Below are 15,946 nucleotides of genomic sequence, written 5' to 3' on the forward strand. Positions count from 1 at the left end.
AAATAGAATCCTTCATCTCAAAACTCCTATCCCTCTCTAGCCTTATTTTTCTTCAAAACACTTATTGCTACATGGCAGAATATGTATTTGAGTATTTGCTTCTTTTTGTCTCTCTCCCCACTAGACTATAGCTCCGAGGGCAGGGCAGCCTTAAGTATCTGCTCTCTGCTGTATCGTCAGCACTAGAATATACACCAGGATACACACACACACACACACACACCCCACCCACAGGCTGTACCTGATGTCAGGATAGCCTGGCATGTGTCAAATATATTATAAAATCAATATGATTGCACTCTATTGAATCTCAAAATTAAAAAAAAAGTATAAAATACTTCTAGACTAGGAACACAGCCACATTTGACTGTCTAGAAATACTACTCTTTCCCAATCTAAAATAAAAGTAAATATGACTGCATTTCTCAGTGTTTTCAGGAACTAGCAGTCTTTCCTCATTACCGTGGACAAAGAGCGCCCTCTATTGTGCTGTTTGGATGTACGCATCTCTGAGTTATTTTTTATTTCCTAATTTTGTTTTAATCAGGCAGAACATTGTTTTAAAGAACTTGAAGAGATATACAAATAGATAACTTCCATCCTTAATGCTTTAAAATAAAAATATACTTGTAGAGTAAACAGAAAATAAATCTTTGCTGTTGATGTGTAGATTTTTTTAGAGTATTCACTGCCACAAATTTTAGATGAGGCAAGGATAAGACATGGAAATGGCTTTTCAGTCAAAGGGATGTTTCACCAGTTATCAAATACTGCGAATGAGGATGAAATAAGAAATGTTAAATTCATATTTGTTTATGCATAAAAGAATTTAACCTTAAAATTAATGGTGTAATTAACTCACGTATCACATTTGAAGAAAATGTCACAACAAAAAACCTTTTCAAAAACAGATGTATTTTAATGATGAAAGACAGGAGTAGTAAAGTTTTTTTGTACATATCTTTTGTGATATTAAACATGTACTGTCAAATATATATATATATATATATATATATATATATATATATGAATACAAATTATTTTGTCATGTAAGAGCTGTGCTTTCAAAGGCTTTTAAAAAGGCAAGACAGGTGAAGTTTTTCTTAGAAAGTGACACTTTGGAGTTAGTGATATCAAAATCACATTGGCTAAAGAAGGAAAACAATAAACTTTTAAAGTCATCTTAACATACACCTTACTGCAAATACACTCCTCTTTTGAACCCAACATAGAAAGGAGAATAACTTCAAAGGCATTACGGCTTTCTTCTCTGGCACATTAAAGAACAAGTTTGGCTAATGGCTCCTGAATTATAAAAATTTCCTGACAGTCTCCCCTGCCTTGTGAGTAGCTTTTCACCTTTAAGAGATCATACAAAAAATATGTAAATCTGTTTTCAGCAGAGCTAATAGTGATCCATAACAAAAGTTTAGGGTATTTTAAAATATTAACATAAGAAAATTCCAGTTTAAAAAGAATTTCAAACCAATACTAAGCATTGAGTAATAGCCATATGGCTGAGGTTAATTTTCTAAAGTCAAACAAAGCCCTTCTTCTTCCCCTCAAAACAGCAGTGGGACGCTGCTCTATAACGTTGTTTGTTGGCTTGTGATTTCCTACAAAAATCAGTTTACCACCTATTGGGATCCCAGCCCAGGAACCAGCCTGTGAATGTGGGTGGCTCATAGCCCTGTTTTATGATGATAATTGGTGTCCTCTTGTCTCTTCCAGAAGGATCTGTCTCAAGGTACATTTTGGCTAAAAAGAGGTACAAAGATATAAATTCAGTTAATTTTGATTCAACTAACTATAGAATGAAAAGTTTTCCAACAAAAGTAATAAATTAAATTTTCCTTGCCCCCAAGTAGCCAAATACTGTTCCATATGAACAATTCTGTATAGATTTTTCTCATCTACTATAGAATGTGCCATCAGAGTTTTATTATTGCCTGAAAAAAATCCAAGCTTTCTTCAATTATCCTTATGGCATAATTATTATGTTTTCAATAAGAAAAAACTTGAGCCAGGAAGAACCGTATTTCTCAAAAGGAATTTAAAAAAAAAATCTAGGTTATCACAGTTATGGAGGTTTTATTATTTCTATAATGAAAAATGTAAGGGAATTTAAATTTTTCAGAATAATTGATATCTAGCTTACCAGACTTCAGAGATTCTGTCTTCTCCACTTCGTTGGCATCTTTGCCAATCCAAATAAAAATCTGAAAAATGAAAGAACCACCATATGTACCTCTGGGGTGTGCTGACTCAGTACTATGCCCTATGTGAAGTGCTTCTCATACATTGCTCATTTAATCTTCACAACAACCCCTGAAGTTGGAAATGTGGACACAGGTGTGGAGAAGGTCACCCACTTTCCCAATGCTTACACTTATTAAGAAACACCTAAACTTAGTTGGACTCCAGATTTCATATTTTGATATATGTTTATATAGTATTTTCTAGTTTATTGAGTGAATTTTCTCAAAAACTTAATGCCTGATTTTGTGTGTGTGTGTGTGTGTGTGTGTGTGTGTGTGTGTGTGCACCCACCCCAGGAATATGTAAGGCAATCATTATCCCTATATTCCTATACTGTGGGGACAATATTCAGCTTGTTTGTAGGCACCAGAGACTCCCTTTACGAACCCCTGACTTAAGCCTCGCACTTTCATATAGTATTGTATCCTATAACACTTTGGGAAAAGTGCTATACTGTTTAGCATTTAAATATTGAGTTTGTTTGTGTTTAACTGATATAATTATATATCCTTCTCCTTGTTAAATGTGTAGGTTGGGTACATCGATGCTGAAAATTCTCCTGAATTACCTTATATTTAAATCACTTTAAAAGTCACTTGTTGGCAGACAAATTTTAATCAAATTAGTTTTGACTGTTTTCTAATTCATACCGACAGTGCTAGAATATTGCTTCAAGGGCATAGAACACACCTAATGTAAATAAAAACTATGAGGTATAATTGATATGTAACATTAGTTTTCCTGTACTTACATATTGCACCACAGTAAGTCCAGTTAACAAAAAACTAAGATGTAATATAAATGAATGACTTAGCAATTAGAGCAGATCTAAAAGTAATCTCTTTGGTTGACTCTAAGAGTAGGTCAAATTCAAATAAGTGTTTCATAATTGCTCTGTATCATTTAGTTTTTAGTATCTTTTTTCTCTTTCACTATTGTTAGTTTACATAGAAATTAAAAAAAAACAACAAACATCAGATGTGCCATGTCAAATGACCATTAATTTTCTCCAAAATAAAGATATATATAACAGTGACATGCTTTAATTTGTAGACTCAAAATCGTTCTGTGTCTGTTTCATTCCCAGGGTAAGGGTCTTCTATGACTTTCTGTCAAATTTTTAGAGAAATTCTGAATATTTCAGTCTCCCCCATGGCTTTGTACCCCTATTATACTCCACATTTATTGTACCCGCTAATGCATTTATTATGAATGGATGAATAAGTTAGGAGTGAGTTAATTTTACAAATAAATGAAAAATAGAAGAGTTTTGCCTAAAATTATACAGCCAAAGATGGTAGCCATGGAATTATTTCCATGTTAAGACATCAACTTGCTACATGCATCAGTTTCATTTTTCGCCAAAATGTGTTGCATCTCTTTTAAATACAGCCTAAATCCACAGGCCCATGTATTATTAGACTTGCCGCCTTCGCAAAGCAGGTTTTATCAGCTCCCAACTCATATACTCTTCTGGTATGAACAAAATATAGTTGTACCTGTTCCCAAGCATCTAGTAACATGACATCATCTTCTGCTAAATCATCCTGGGTGAACTCTCCTGGAACCTCTTCAATCTGAAATGCATAAAAAAATCTCTGTGACCAAACAGTAAAGTAGTAATTTTTCTAATATGTAGAATAAAAATGCCTTGTATTATTGTGGAGCACAGCAAAAATAAAGTTTGGTAGTCATTTTTTTCCCTTCCTTTTGGGTATTAAAGATTTAAAAAAATTATTTATATATTTAGTCGATTATCATGAACTGATGTTATCTTATTCGGAGTGCTTCATATAAACGCTGCATTGAATGCCTTACATGGGCCATATGCAGTCCGTCTGACCAGAGTTCTCTCTACTTCCAGCTCCTTATGACAAGTGCTTTACAGATTTATGTTGCCTTCCTAATCTCCGAAGACATTTGAGTTTATGATCTGGTGTATTAAATTGTCTCTCATTTTGTAAGTCAAGATGATTTTTAAAAAATCACTAGGTCTGGTCATTTTTATAAATCAACAATTTTCAATAAGATGATATTATAACATAACATTCCATATGCAGTTATTATTTTTTATTTTAAATGGGTTAAATTGTGTTCTCTGTAGTTAACATTAAAGGGTGATTAAAGATTTAAAAAGATTTTAAAGGGAGGGTTACTTTAACGCTGTCGGTTACAGTGTATTAATCTAAAGTTCAATATTTTTAAGGAACTATGTATAAAACCCCCTGATCCTTAGGAAAGATTGGATTATGGTTCCCAATTCTTCACTCCTTCCCACTGCCATGTGACTTTGCAATAAGTTGAGTAGGTGGAGTTGACGGTGAACTTGTCATATTATCAAATGTGACCCAGCAGGGACCCTCTTCTGATCCTGGGCTCGGTCATGGAAAAACAAGTATGAACCCTACCTGCAGTCTGAAGGAGAACCTCCCAGCTATGTCTATCCTAGGTAAACTTGGTCCCAGGCAACCTACCACTCTGTGAGCATGACAATACATATTTGTTGTAAACTGATGAGATACTGAGATTGTTATACAACAAATAAACAAACAAAGCAAACCATTTACAGAGAGCAAGGAATTTGTTTATATTATCATCTTACAGAATATTTACCAATCACATAAAGATTAAAAATGCAAAAACCTTACATATCACTGCGTGCCTTGCAATGTCCTAATCCTTTATATGTAACAACTAACTTAATATTTACAACAACCCTATAGAGTAGGTACTGGGATTAGCCCTATTTAACAGACGAAAAACTACAGCACAGAGAGGGCAAGTAACCAGCCTAAGGTCACACAGCCAGTAAATAATATCGCCAAGTAAGTAATATCACACAGGCAGATTGGTTCTAAAAGCTGTACCTTTAACCAATAGGTTCTATTGCCTCATATGAATCTACATATTGAAAGCCTGCTTTCTGATGGTGGTAAGATGAAACACACGATAGTAACACTCCTTTTCCTTAAATTGTGAAGAGAGTAGGAGTTACAAATATCAAACCAAAAAATGAGTAGGTGCAGAAGAAAAGTATACTTCTCTTAAATACATGTATGACAGAAAACCAAAGACTAATAGCTTTTTTAAACCTGAGAACCCTAGGTGTTATTTTTGTAAAATTCATTTTCATTAAAATCAAACGTTATTTACAACATATTTTAGCAAGTAATACTAATAAGAAATTATAGAAGCATATGCTGAAAAAGAAATCATTTGGCTCCACTATCAAATTAACAGTGAAAAGAGTAAAACAATAGATTGTTCTGATGACAAATTTATAAAATACAGGGATTTCCTGAAAAGTAGGTGAGCAATTGCTGTACCCAACAACCAAATATTTATCACAATCCACTATTCAAATCTTTAATTTTTAGGCCAAATCACTTATAAACTTCATGGTTTGTACATGAGCAGTTTCTTCTTCAAAGCATTTTATTTCTAGTAAGCACATACCTGGGAAAATGCTTAGGAAATGTGCAAGTGTGTGTGCTGAAAAATAAAGCTTATATTTACTAGGACATGGTGATGAAATCTTTAGATCAAATTTTATATAGGAAAGGAATTCATTCTTTAAATGGAAATTTTATACAAGAGCCTAGCCCGTCAAACAAAGAAAGAACTTTCATGGCTAACTGAGATGAGCGGGTGCCGTCCAGGATATTTCAGAGCCCAGTATGAAATCACTCTTGTACATAGATATTTTTACTTTAAATTGCCAGGAATTCAAAGCCTGTGAATGACTCTGAAATAAAACATTCCTGCTGATTTCAGTTAATTTGCAGGTGTGCATATCACTTTCTGTGATTTTGCCCAATGATCATAATATTTCCATAATACATTTTATTCAGTCAACCTGGTGAAACTTTTTATTCCCCTGGGAAATTGAAGTATAAAATTTACATAGTTTGACCAGAATTGTTGCCCACAAAAAGTGGCAAATTATGTAATTACCAAATCTAACCAAGTGCATATTCATACAGTAATACATACATGCTGACACAGGTGCAAAGTTGCTGATATTTTCAAGAGCTGCTTGATTTACATAGTACATTACACTATTCCTATGCTTTCACACCCATTATGGCACTGACTCTTAAAATGGCCCTCTGTGGAGTGAAGAGTATTGCCTATGGTTTGCAAGTAAGCTAAAATGGAGAATCAAAGCAGTAACATGGCAGGAAAGTCAGAGCTAACACTGGAATGTCTCTCCCAAGACACTTACGGCGAATCTTCCAGTCTTGTTGGAGCAGGCGTACAGCCGAGGCGGGTGGTCCTCAGCCTGGGTTTCCAGCAGTGGCGAGGTCTGGTAGTCTTTTTTCCCTCCAAGGGAATTCCAAAACTCCTCTGTGGAAAACACACTGAGTTACCTGATGCATTTTCAGGGGCATACGGTCTATATTGCTTTCCACTAACAAATTGTAATATTATCTCACCTTGATTTTAATATTAAGAAATTATTTAAATATAACTGCTACCATCTTTTACTTTTGCAACTGATGGGAGGACTTCTAACTGCCTGTAACCTTTACGAAGTGATGAATTATGGGAAAAATACTTGATTAGCAATCACGCCCAACATCGCTTCTGCTTAATGTCCTTGGCCCCACAGCACACACCTGGTTCCTCTCCTTCCCGAATCCTTGTGGTTTTGCATTTGAGCACACTTGCCATGTACTCTGCTCCTTTCTCCTCCTCACGGCTAGCACCTTTTCCTATCCAGATGTAGCCACTGTTTGGTCGCAGTTTCAAGACAAACACATCATTAGAATTCAACGAATTTGCATCAGCGTCTACCTAGAGCATGAAGAAAAATAACACAACAATTCAAATCCATTGCCTCCCTGTCAATAACAGTCCAAGAAGCCTGTGGCAGTGACAAACCATCCACAGCCTTCTGTCTTGACCCCAGGAAATTAATTCGGGGTGGCAATGGGACGTCACTATGGTGTTACAAACATTAGAGCGGGAGCACATTGCTCTGTGTCATGCAGGGATGCTCAGCTGCATGCAGGGAGTAGCAAAAGGCTCTAAGAATAAAATGAGCCAAACTTAAAGGATAAGTAATGTTGTCACGCAGCAGCCTACCCGTCTGTCTCCTCGCACCTACCCCTAAAGAAAGGAGAGTCTGTGAGACCAATCCTTTCAGGGACTTTGGTTCACCTTTGTGCTTATACCTTATGTCTCTCTGTTTGGCCCCAAAGGATGGCTGGTTAGCCAATGGCAGGTAAGACTCCCCACGGGGGGAACAACCTAAGCCAGGCACAGTCGAGTGAGGACCAGCAGGAGAACCCACGGGGTTGATAGAGGTGGGCATAGACCCCCACCTTCCTCCCAGCTAAGGAGAGCTTCTGCCTCTGTGGCTATATTCCTTCCCACAACCTGCTTGGGAAGAGATTCAATGATGTGTAACAATTCTCCATCTATTCATATCAGTAAGTTTCAGCATAAAGGTTTTGTCCCTTAGGTATATCCTGAGACTTACAGTTCCGCTGCTTGTAGGCAAGGGTGATTAGTTTGAATCAGTTTCCTAGTATAATGTATGAAATTTATAGACCGTGGAGAAAACAATGTTTCTTCCTTGTGTGTACATCAGTAAAAGCCACAAGGTGGCCCGATTCGGGGCTCTCAGTCCTTTGAGGCTGTGAGACCCTTGGCCCCTACTGCATAAATCTCTGGACTTGTTTTTTTCTTAACCTTTTGCCTCCCTTTCTCGTTCTCTCACTGCCCGTGTTGCGCTGGACGCGACAAAGTAACAAAGATAATATTCAGAGACCATAAGAACAAGAATGAGCTACAATTAAAAAAAAAAAGGTGTAATATTAAAAAACGACATACATAAAGCAAAGGTACTGAGTTTTATTTTGCTCGCTAAAGAGAAGGTTTATCAAATAATCAAAGGCACACTTAAAAATCACAGCACAGGGACTGGAGTCCAATGTAGGGAAAGAGAGAATACCGTAGATTCACCAAAAGGTTCTCCAGGCTTGGATACATTACAGCCCAAATTATAAAAGAATATCCATAGGGGATAAAAACACAGCACCGACGTAGCCCTTCCTTTCAACCAGAAGCGTTGGACACTGTCTGGGATTGGACAAGAGAACACAGTTCTGCTCTATGGGGACACAGAGGAGTGAAAGTAACCCAGGTGGGCCCAGACTCTGGCTGGAGGTTGCGGCTAAAGGGGGGACCTCTAGGCAGGGACAGGCATGTGCAGAGTCTCAGGCTTGGTAGTGAGCCCAAGGGTCTAACATGGCCTTGTGTCTTTGTGTCTATGACCTTGTGATTTTGTGACCCTGTGCCAGTCTCTGTGAGAATCTCTGACTATGGGATTGTGTGACTGTCAAAGTATGTGTATGACTTTCTTCATGACTGTGGGACTCATGCGATGTGTGATAACAGGGAGATGAAAAGCAAGTAAGCAAGACTGAGACGGGACACCCATGCTTGAGGAAGAAAAAAAGAGTGTGGTGTTTTGAGGCCAAGGGAAGACAGTGTTTCAAGAAGGAGCTGGTGAGCAGCTGGGCCAATGATGCTGTTTGGCCAACCATGCTGAGGTGCCAAACGAAGGCATCAACCGTGTGGAGTGTTAGATTCCACCAGGTTGGTCAGGACTCTGTCCTCAGAGAGAGTACTACAAGAGGAAGGAATGGCTGTTGGAAATTTAAAAGATGTTCCAGGGTTGGTAACACCTAGGGATGTAGCTATCATCCTCTTCCAGTAAGAACAAAGCCTCATGGACCAAGCTCAAAGAAATCAGATGTGATGGAAAATTCTAGAAATCATGACTTCTGATTTCTAATCCAAAGGTCACCTTATTGATACAGAGGAAAGAGCTTGGCTGATGGAGAGATAGGTGACAAGCGGCCCATGTCCAGATTGGTGTGGATCAGGGAGGAAGTTCCAAAACAGCACGTTATAAAGCTTTAGCCTCCCAGGAAATGAAAACAGAAAGCTCTATAAACAATGATTTTGATTCGTGCATTTCCAAGAGGAAAGGCACTCCAAAGCCAGTTTGAGAGGCACAAGGAAATAAAGGAGGTGCATCACAAGGGTGTACCATGTCTCAGAAAGAACGTCCACTGGCAAGAGACCGGGAATGGAATGATTCTCCTTGACTCTTCCATCTGAAATCAACTGAGAGTGCCCATAGATGAGAGCTAAACTGTCCTTTAATTTGATCCATTTAAAAAAAAAAAATTCGTCATAATTGAACACGTGAGAATCCATGCACAGGGTATTCTGGATGAGATCAATACACATGATGGCATTTCAACTATACGACTGAATGAGATCACTAGGAAGAGCGCCAAGACTGATCCTTGGAGTGCTCAAGTGCTTACAGGACAAGCAGAGGAGGAGAATGCAGAAAAATGGTCCCTAGAAGAGTACCCCCGGAATTTGGAAGAAATCCTGGTGAGCGTAGTGTTTCAGAAGGCTAGTGGGGGAAAAACAATGGTGTTTCTAGAAGACCGGAAAGGGTAACTGCGGAAATGATAGTGGGAGGTTAAGAAAAGTGAGATCAGAGAAGGCAGAAGGCAGGAAATAAGCAAACTAGATAAAAAGCATTTTGGTGGAAGGTGGGGAATGATACCTGAGTGGAGTGGCTTTAGAGAGAATAGGCTTAAAAACGTAGAGATGGTGAGTAAGTGGAGACAACTGTTTTGAGGATTTGTGGTTTTAAGGAGGGCAGAGAAAGGGCGTTGTGGGGAGTGTCACAGTCAAGGGATAGTTTTTAAAGAAAGGATGGCAGTCTTTTAAGGCATATTTGTATTCTGAAGTAAAGGATCCAGAACAGAAGAAGAAACTGATGATACAGAAGAATAAGAAGGTTTTTGCTTGTAACAATGATGGACTGGAAGTGGGATAAAAACATTGGAAAGTCCTTATTTGGAACATTTGGAAGCCCCGAGGGCAGGGGATTTCAGGCAGAAATTGGTGGGGGGTGGAAGTGGGAGGATTTGGGCCTTAAATAGGAGTCATATTTTATTTATGTATTAAATATGCATTAAATTATTTACTAATACATAATTTATATAAACATTATTATTTATTTTTAATTTATGGGTAACAATAGATTGACATTCTTTTTTAAAACAATTTAATATTTATATGGAAATAATTATTATAGAATATCTGTTAATTGTTGAATATAAATAAACAATTTAAATTTAGTTCATAAAACAGCCGGGAAGGAGAATATACATGTATCGATGCAGACAAGTTGGTGAAATTGGAGAAGAGAAGGTGATTCTTGTGCGATCACATTTATGTTCTCCGTGCACTCTGATTCAGTTACCAGTAGAGAGCAGGCATGTTGGAGATTTGTAGAGAGAGGAGGACCCAAAGGGTGTGATGGATGGAGAGGGTTCATGGACTCAGGTATGAGAATGGAGAATTGCTCAAAAATGCATCCTGGAGTAAAGGAGCTAGGACAGGAGATGGCTGTCAGAGATGAGAGGTTTGAAACAGATATCTGAGGTGGTGTTGTCATTGCCAATGGCAAGGTTTAGTACTGAGCCATGTGAGTGTGAGAGAAACGGGGTCAAGGCCAAGGTTGTTGGATTGTAGAAGCCAGAGTGATGGAGATAGTGACGCAAAGGCTGAAACCATTAAAGTCTAAGACGGGAAGGACTGGCAGCTCAGTATATGGCAGCACAAGGGGGCTGGGGAAGGGAGAGTCTGAAAAGCAGACAAGTCAAAGAGGCCAGGGTGAGCAGGGTACCTCATGGAAAGGGTACCACGTGCTGGCACCATCACTGGCACCTGGACACTGGGGAAAAATACAATTTCTACTTGAGAGGTCCGTATGGGAACCTGTGTCCTCAGAGAACCATAGAACATGAAGGGGGAGGGTGGTTTAGAGAATAGTTTGCAGGCTGGGCGATGTGATGACCTACCTGGTTTTAAGGGCTCAGCTGAATGGCTGGAGTGGAGAGGAAAAATTGGCAGATGAGCTCAGGTCTGAGGATATACAGGGTGTGCAGGGCAGTTTAGGTTGGTTTGTTAGTCCAGACCCACCACGCTCCCAACCAGTTTCTTTTCAGGGGAAACCCTGCCACACTGCACCACTTTCTGCTTCCGGAAAGCATAAAGATGTAGTCTGTTCATCTCCAACAGAGAACAAAGTGCCGATATATGCCATATTTTATGAAAATTACTGTTTTTTTCAATAGCACCAACACTTTACAGATGTTTAAGGATACACTTGTTTCTCACGTGTTTTGGATCTTGTTCAGAAGGTTCAAATGCCTCCACAAATAAGACAATACAGAAGCATATCCATTATTTCCACATCCCCACAACTGATATGAAAAAATAATATGGATTTCAATAGTGGCTGAGGTGACTGGGATAAGAGGTGGGACAGATCATCATGGAGGTAAAAGTACTCAGCTATTTAAAAACCTGCATCTGCTGACCTTGCTCACACCTGGGGGTCTTGCTGTCTGATGACACTGTGATACGGGGTTTGATTTCTTTCACAGCTGCTGTCAGACAGCGTATTTGGCCAGCTGAGTTATGGTTCTGCCACAGTGTGGTGAAGCTTGCTTCCCTCATTTGTTACACTCGTACAGACAAGGGCCATCCCTCTCAGGTTTCCCCAGTGCGGTCACCTGATCACCACCGCCATCCATCTTCCCTCGGGCCTTCCAAGATAAAGCATAAGTTTCCTTACGCCTCTGACACCTTGATTTGTTACATTATTCTTAAAATTCATTTGTTTTTGAGCAATGCAGTTGAAAAATGTGAGAGACCTGGTATTGGGAATTAACTTTTTACTTAATTCCCCTGCATTTAGTGCTTTTTTTTTTATTGTGGATAATGGATTAATTATAGAAATGAAGGAGTTTACTTGCCAATTTTTAAAAGACTAATACTTGTTGATAGCTCAGGTTGTTTCTTGAACGCATAACATACCTCCACAGTTCTGGTGATAGATGCCAGGTTTCTCCGGACTTGAAAGAGGCGTATAGGGGGAGCAGGTACCTGACCTCCTCTCTTTGATGTTCCATTCTTGTAAATAATGAGTGGTTTGTCTTTGAACAAACTCAGCAGGTGTGCAGGTTCTTTGCCCTGGGAGACTCGAATCTGGGCGCAACGGGATAAAAGAAATAACATAAAGGGTGCCATGAAAGAAGGTTGCATTTGCAAATGTGTTCTTATTTTTATTTTTTGAAAAGAAAAACAAAAACTAAACCATAAGTCAAGAGCAGGAGGAATAATGATTGACAGAAAATATAGGTTACTGATAATAAAGCACAGCTTCCTCACTGACTTAAGAATTGTTTGTTAGTCCAGACCCACCACGCTCCCAACCAGTTTCTTTTCAGGGAAAACCCTGCCATACTGCACCACTTTCTGCTTCCGGAAAGCATAAAGATGTAGTCTGTTCATCTCCAAGAGAGAACAAAGTGCTGATATATGCCATCTTTTATGAAAATTACTCTTTTTTTCAATAGCACCAACACTTTACAGATGTTTAAGGATACACTTGTTTCTCACGTGTTTTGGATCTTGTTCAGAAGGTTCAAATGCCTTCACAAATAAGACAATACAGAAGCATATCCATTATTTCCACATCCCCACAACTGATATGAAAAAATAATTGTAAATTCATCTGGGAATGGATATGTTTTCTATCCAAACATCCAAAACAGGCAAAAATAAACAAAATATACTTTCTACCTTTTAACTTAACTTTAGAACTGGTGCTAATATAATAGATTTGTTTAACATAAGTGCTTTAAAAAATACATTATAAGGGCTTCTCAGGATACAGAAATTGAAGAAAATAAATGGTAAATTATTTATTTTCACCTATTAGCTTAACACCAGATATTAGATTAGAAATAAATTTCCTATTTCTTGCATAAGCTATTGATGCATTTTTTTTTTTTTTAATAGAAAGTGTTCAAATTTTGTGCTGGTCCCTCGTTTTTTTCAATTATTCTGCCCTATGCCAGGGAACATTGAAAATGATTGACTTCATAGATCTTTCAATTAGTAAACATTCAAATAAGTGAGGAGGAAATAATGAAAACACCTTTTGAGTGTGTTCCAAAGCTTGGGGTGAGATTAGCTGGGAACACCTAAAGCTCTCGATGGCTTAGCATTTCCTATAACATTGAGAAAACCTCAATTGCTAACAGAAAGGGACCATTGATTAAGACCCATTTTACCTGTGAAACGAGAATAAGAGAAGAAGTAAATTAAAAAATCTTCGATACTGTTAATATATTCTACAAACGAATGCTTAAAACAGCAATAAAGGACTTGTTTATGCATTATTATAAACTACTGCCATCTAGTGATTAAACTAAACATTACCATTTCATTGTCAATTTAGGATTCAATTGGTTAAAAATGGAAGTTCATCCATTGGATATCTCAAATATTTTACTATGAACAGTGGAAATTATAAGGCATAATAAATATCTTCAAAGTTTTTACATAATTTGGTAAGAAATGTTAAAGATCAGTTAAATGGCATAGATGATGTCAGTTGTTAGCAAGGAATATTTCATTCAAGAAATGAATATACTTCACAGTGAAATAGAGTTCAGTACATTTAAATAATTCAATCTTATTAATTTGTTAATTGACAAATAAGAAATTTATTTTTTCAAAAACTTAACTTACACTTTTAAATATATATCTAACTTGCTTTATAGTGTTATCTATTAACAAGTATCAAGGTGGAAAGGAAACCAGCTGGAAGACCAAATTCAGCCTCAATATCTTAGATTTTTATGGACCAAAGAGTATCTGTTTTACCTATCTATTTAATTATTACTTCCAAAGAAGCAATTACACATTTATTTATAAAGATGTGCAAACAAACAAAAAACCTTGTATACCACATAGAATCTCAGCTCACTTCACATCAGGCATGAGGAAGTTAGACACATTTCTGAGAAGGGAACATACAACGCTGCTGTGTCAGAAGTGTCACTACGCTGGCCAAAGGAGCACCTGCCTTCACTCTGAACCCCAATCTGGAAGATGCTTTTCTCAACAGATGGGAGCAGACTCCTTCCCCCAAAACCAGCCAGAGAAAATACCCAGGCAGTGTGAGCTGCTCTAGGTAGGAAGTGAGGGAGGGAATGGATATGAGAGAGAGAGAGAGAGAGAGAGAGAGAGAGAGAGAGAGAGAGAGAGAGAGAGAGAGAGAGAGAGAGAGACTAGGGAGAACTTGTGTAGGGCCAAGGAACAAGCCAGTGCCACCCTGGGGTTAAGAAGAGAAGTAGACTGACACATCGGAGTACATTGAAGGGAAACAAAGTCTCCTCGAGGTCTGCATTTAAGTTACACATCAAAGAATTAAAATAAGCAAAGACCAAGAATGTTCTGTGGTTACTAATAAGGGTCCTAAAACAAGTAGCCGATTTTTTACCATAAATATAAGAAGAGGAGCAGCTGAACTTGAGAAAAGAGGCAAGAAGGTCAAACCCGGCTGGAAACAGGACATTTGACACAACGAGATCTAGAACTAGACACTGATATTGGAGTTCCACTGTATGATATTCAAACTTCTATAATAAATGCGTCAACACATTATATCCCTCTCCCCCTTTCTCTGTCTCAATATTCTCTCTCTCTCTCTCTCTCTCTCTCTCTCTCTCTCTCTCTCCCCCCCCCCCCACCCCCCTCCAAAACCTGACTCATTTATATGGAACCGTCATTCAGAATTTGGGTTCAGTCAGTCTCAAGAAATTATTTTTTATTTTCAGAAATACCCAAATAAAGAATCCATCGCACACCTCCCTCACACCATCCTTTCCTCTTTCCTTTCTCTGCTCTCCTCTCTCCCTCTCATTTCCTCCTGTGATTTGTCTCCCTCTCTTCTTTCACCTGTTCTCTCTTCCTATCTCTTTTCTTTCCCTTCTCTCCTCTTTCCCCCTCCCCTCTTGTTCTCTCCCCCTTCCCCTCCTTTTTCTCTTCTTTTTTCTTCTCTTCTACTGCCCACCTCACTTTTGGGCGTTGAACTTTCAGTCAAGAGTCCACAACTCAAAAGAGAAAAATAAGGATCCATGCTCTTTTATTAAGGTTTATTTCAGTTTGCCTGTGCAAAACATAACTTACATACTTTATGATTTGGGAGCATGCAAAATATTGTTCTTTTTTTAACTATTAATTAGAATCATTAATCTGTGCTTGTTCTACACTTCTGTATTTAATTTCTATTGCTGCTATAACAAATTACCACAATTTTACTGTAAATAAGCACAAATTTGTCTTACAGTTTGAGAGTTCAGAAGTCCTGAAGGAGCATCAGTGAACTAAAATCAAGATGTCGCACAGCTATGTTCCTTTTTGGAGGCCCTAGGGGCGAATACATTTCTTTGTCTTTTTCACCTTCTAGAGGCTGCCCATATTACATGGCTGCGGGTGGGTGGGTCCTTCTATCTTTAAAGCTAGCAATTGTTGGTTGAATCCCTCTCATGCTGCCTTCCTGTTTCACTTACAAACATCCTTGTGATTATACTGGATCTACTTAGTAATCCTGTATTTTCTTCTTTTAAGAAATGATGATTACCAAACTTCATTCTATCCCCACTCTTAATTCCTAGTAATATAACATATTCATAGGTCCTGAGGATTAAGATGTTGACATTTTAGCAGGAACGGGGGTGGGGGAATAATTCTGCCTTATGAAATCTGTTTAATAATAGACGGAAGT

At 38.1% G+C, this 15,946-nt stretch overlaps 1 protein-coding gene across 1 annotated transcript in view; it reads right to left on the reverse strand.

Annotated features, from left to right (window-relative positions):
* Positions 1–1,027: 1,027 nt before the first annotated feature.
* The window catches only part of SCIN (scinderin), a 66,024-nt gene continuing 51,105 nt past the window's right edge, over positions 1,028–15,946 (reverse strand). Inside the window, exons 11-16 of the mRNA XM_033087956.1 lie at positions 12,184–12,354; positions 6,879–7,056; positions 6,485–6,606; positions 3,759–3,836; positions 2,159–2,219; positions 1,028–1,758 (exon numbers count right to left, since the gene is read on the reverse strand). Of these exons, the coding sequence (XP_032943847.1) occupies positions 1,631–1,758; positions 2,159–2,219; positions 3,759–3,836; positions 6,485–6,606; positions 6,879–7,056; positions 12,184–12,354 (738 nt within the window). The 3' untranslated portion in view covers positions 1,028–1,630. The remainder of the gene's footprint in view (positions 1,759–2,158; positions 2,220–3,758; positions 3,837–6,484; positions 6,607–6,878; positions 7,057–12,183; positions 12,355–15,946) is intronic.

This window comes from Rhinolophus ferrumequinum, chromosome 20 (assembly GCF_004115265.2).
Source record: "Rhinolophus ferrumequinum isolate MPI-CBG mRhiFer1 chromosome 20, mRhiFer1_v1.p, whole genome shotgun sequence".
Taxonomy (NCBI): domain Eukaryota; kingdom Metazoa; phylum Chordata; class Mammalia; order Chiroptera; family Rhinolophidae; genus Rhinolophus; species Rhinolophus ferrumequinum.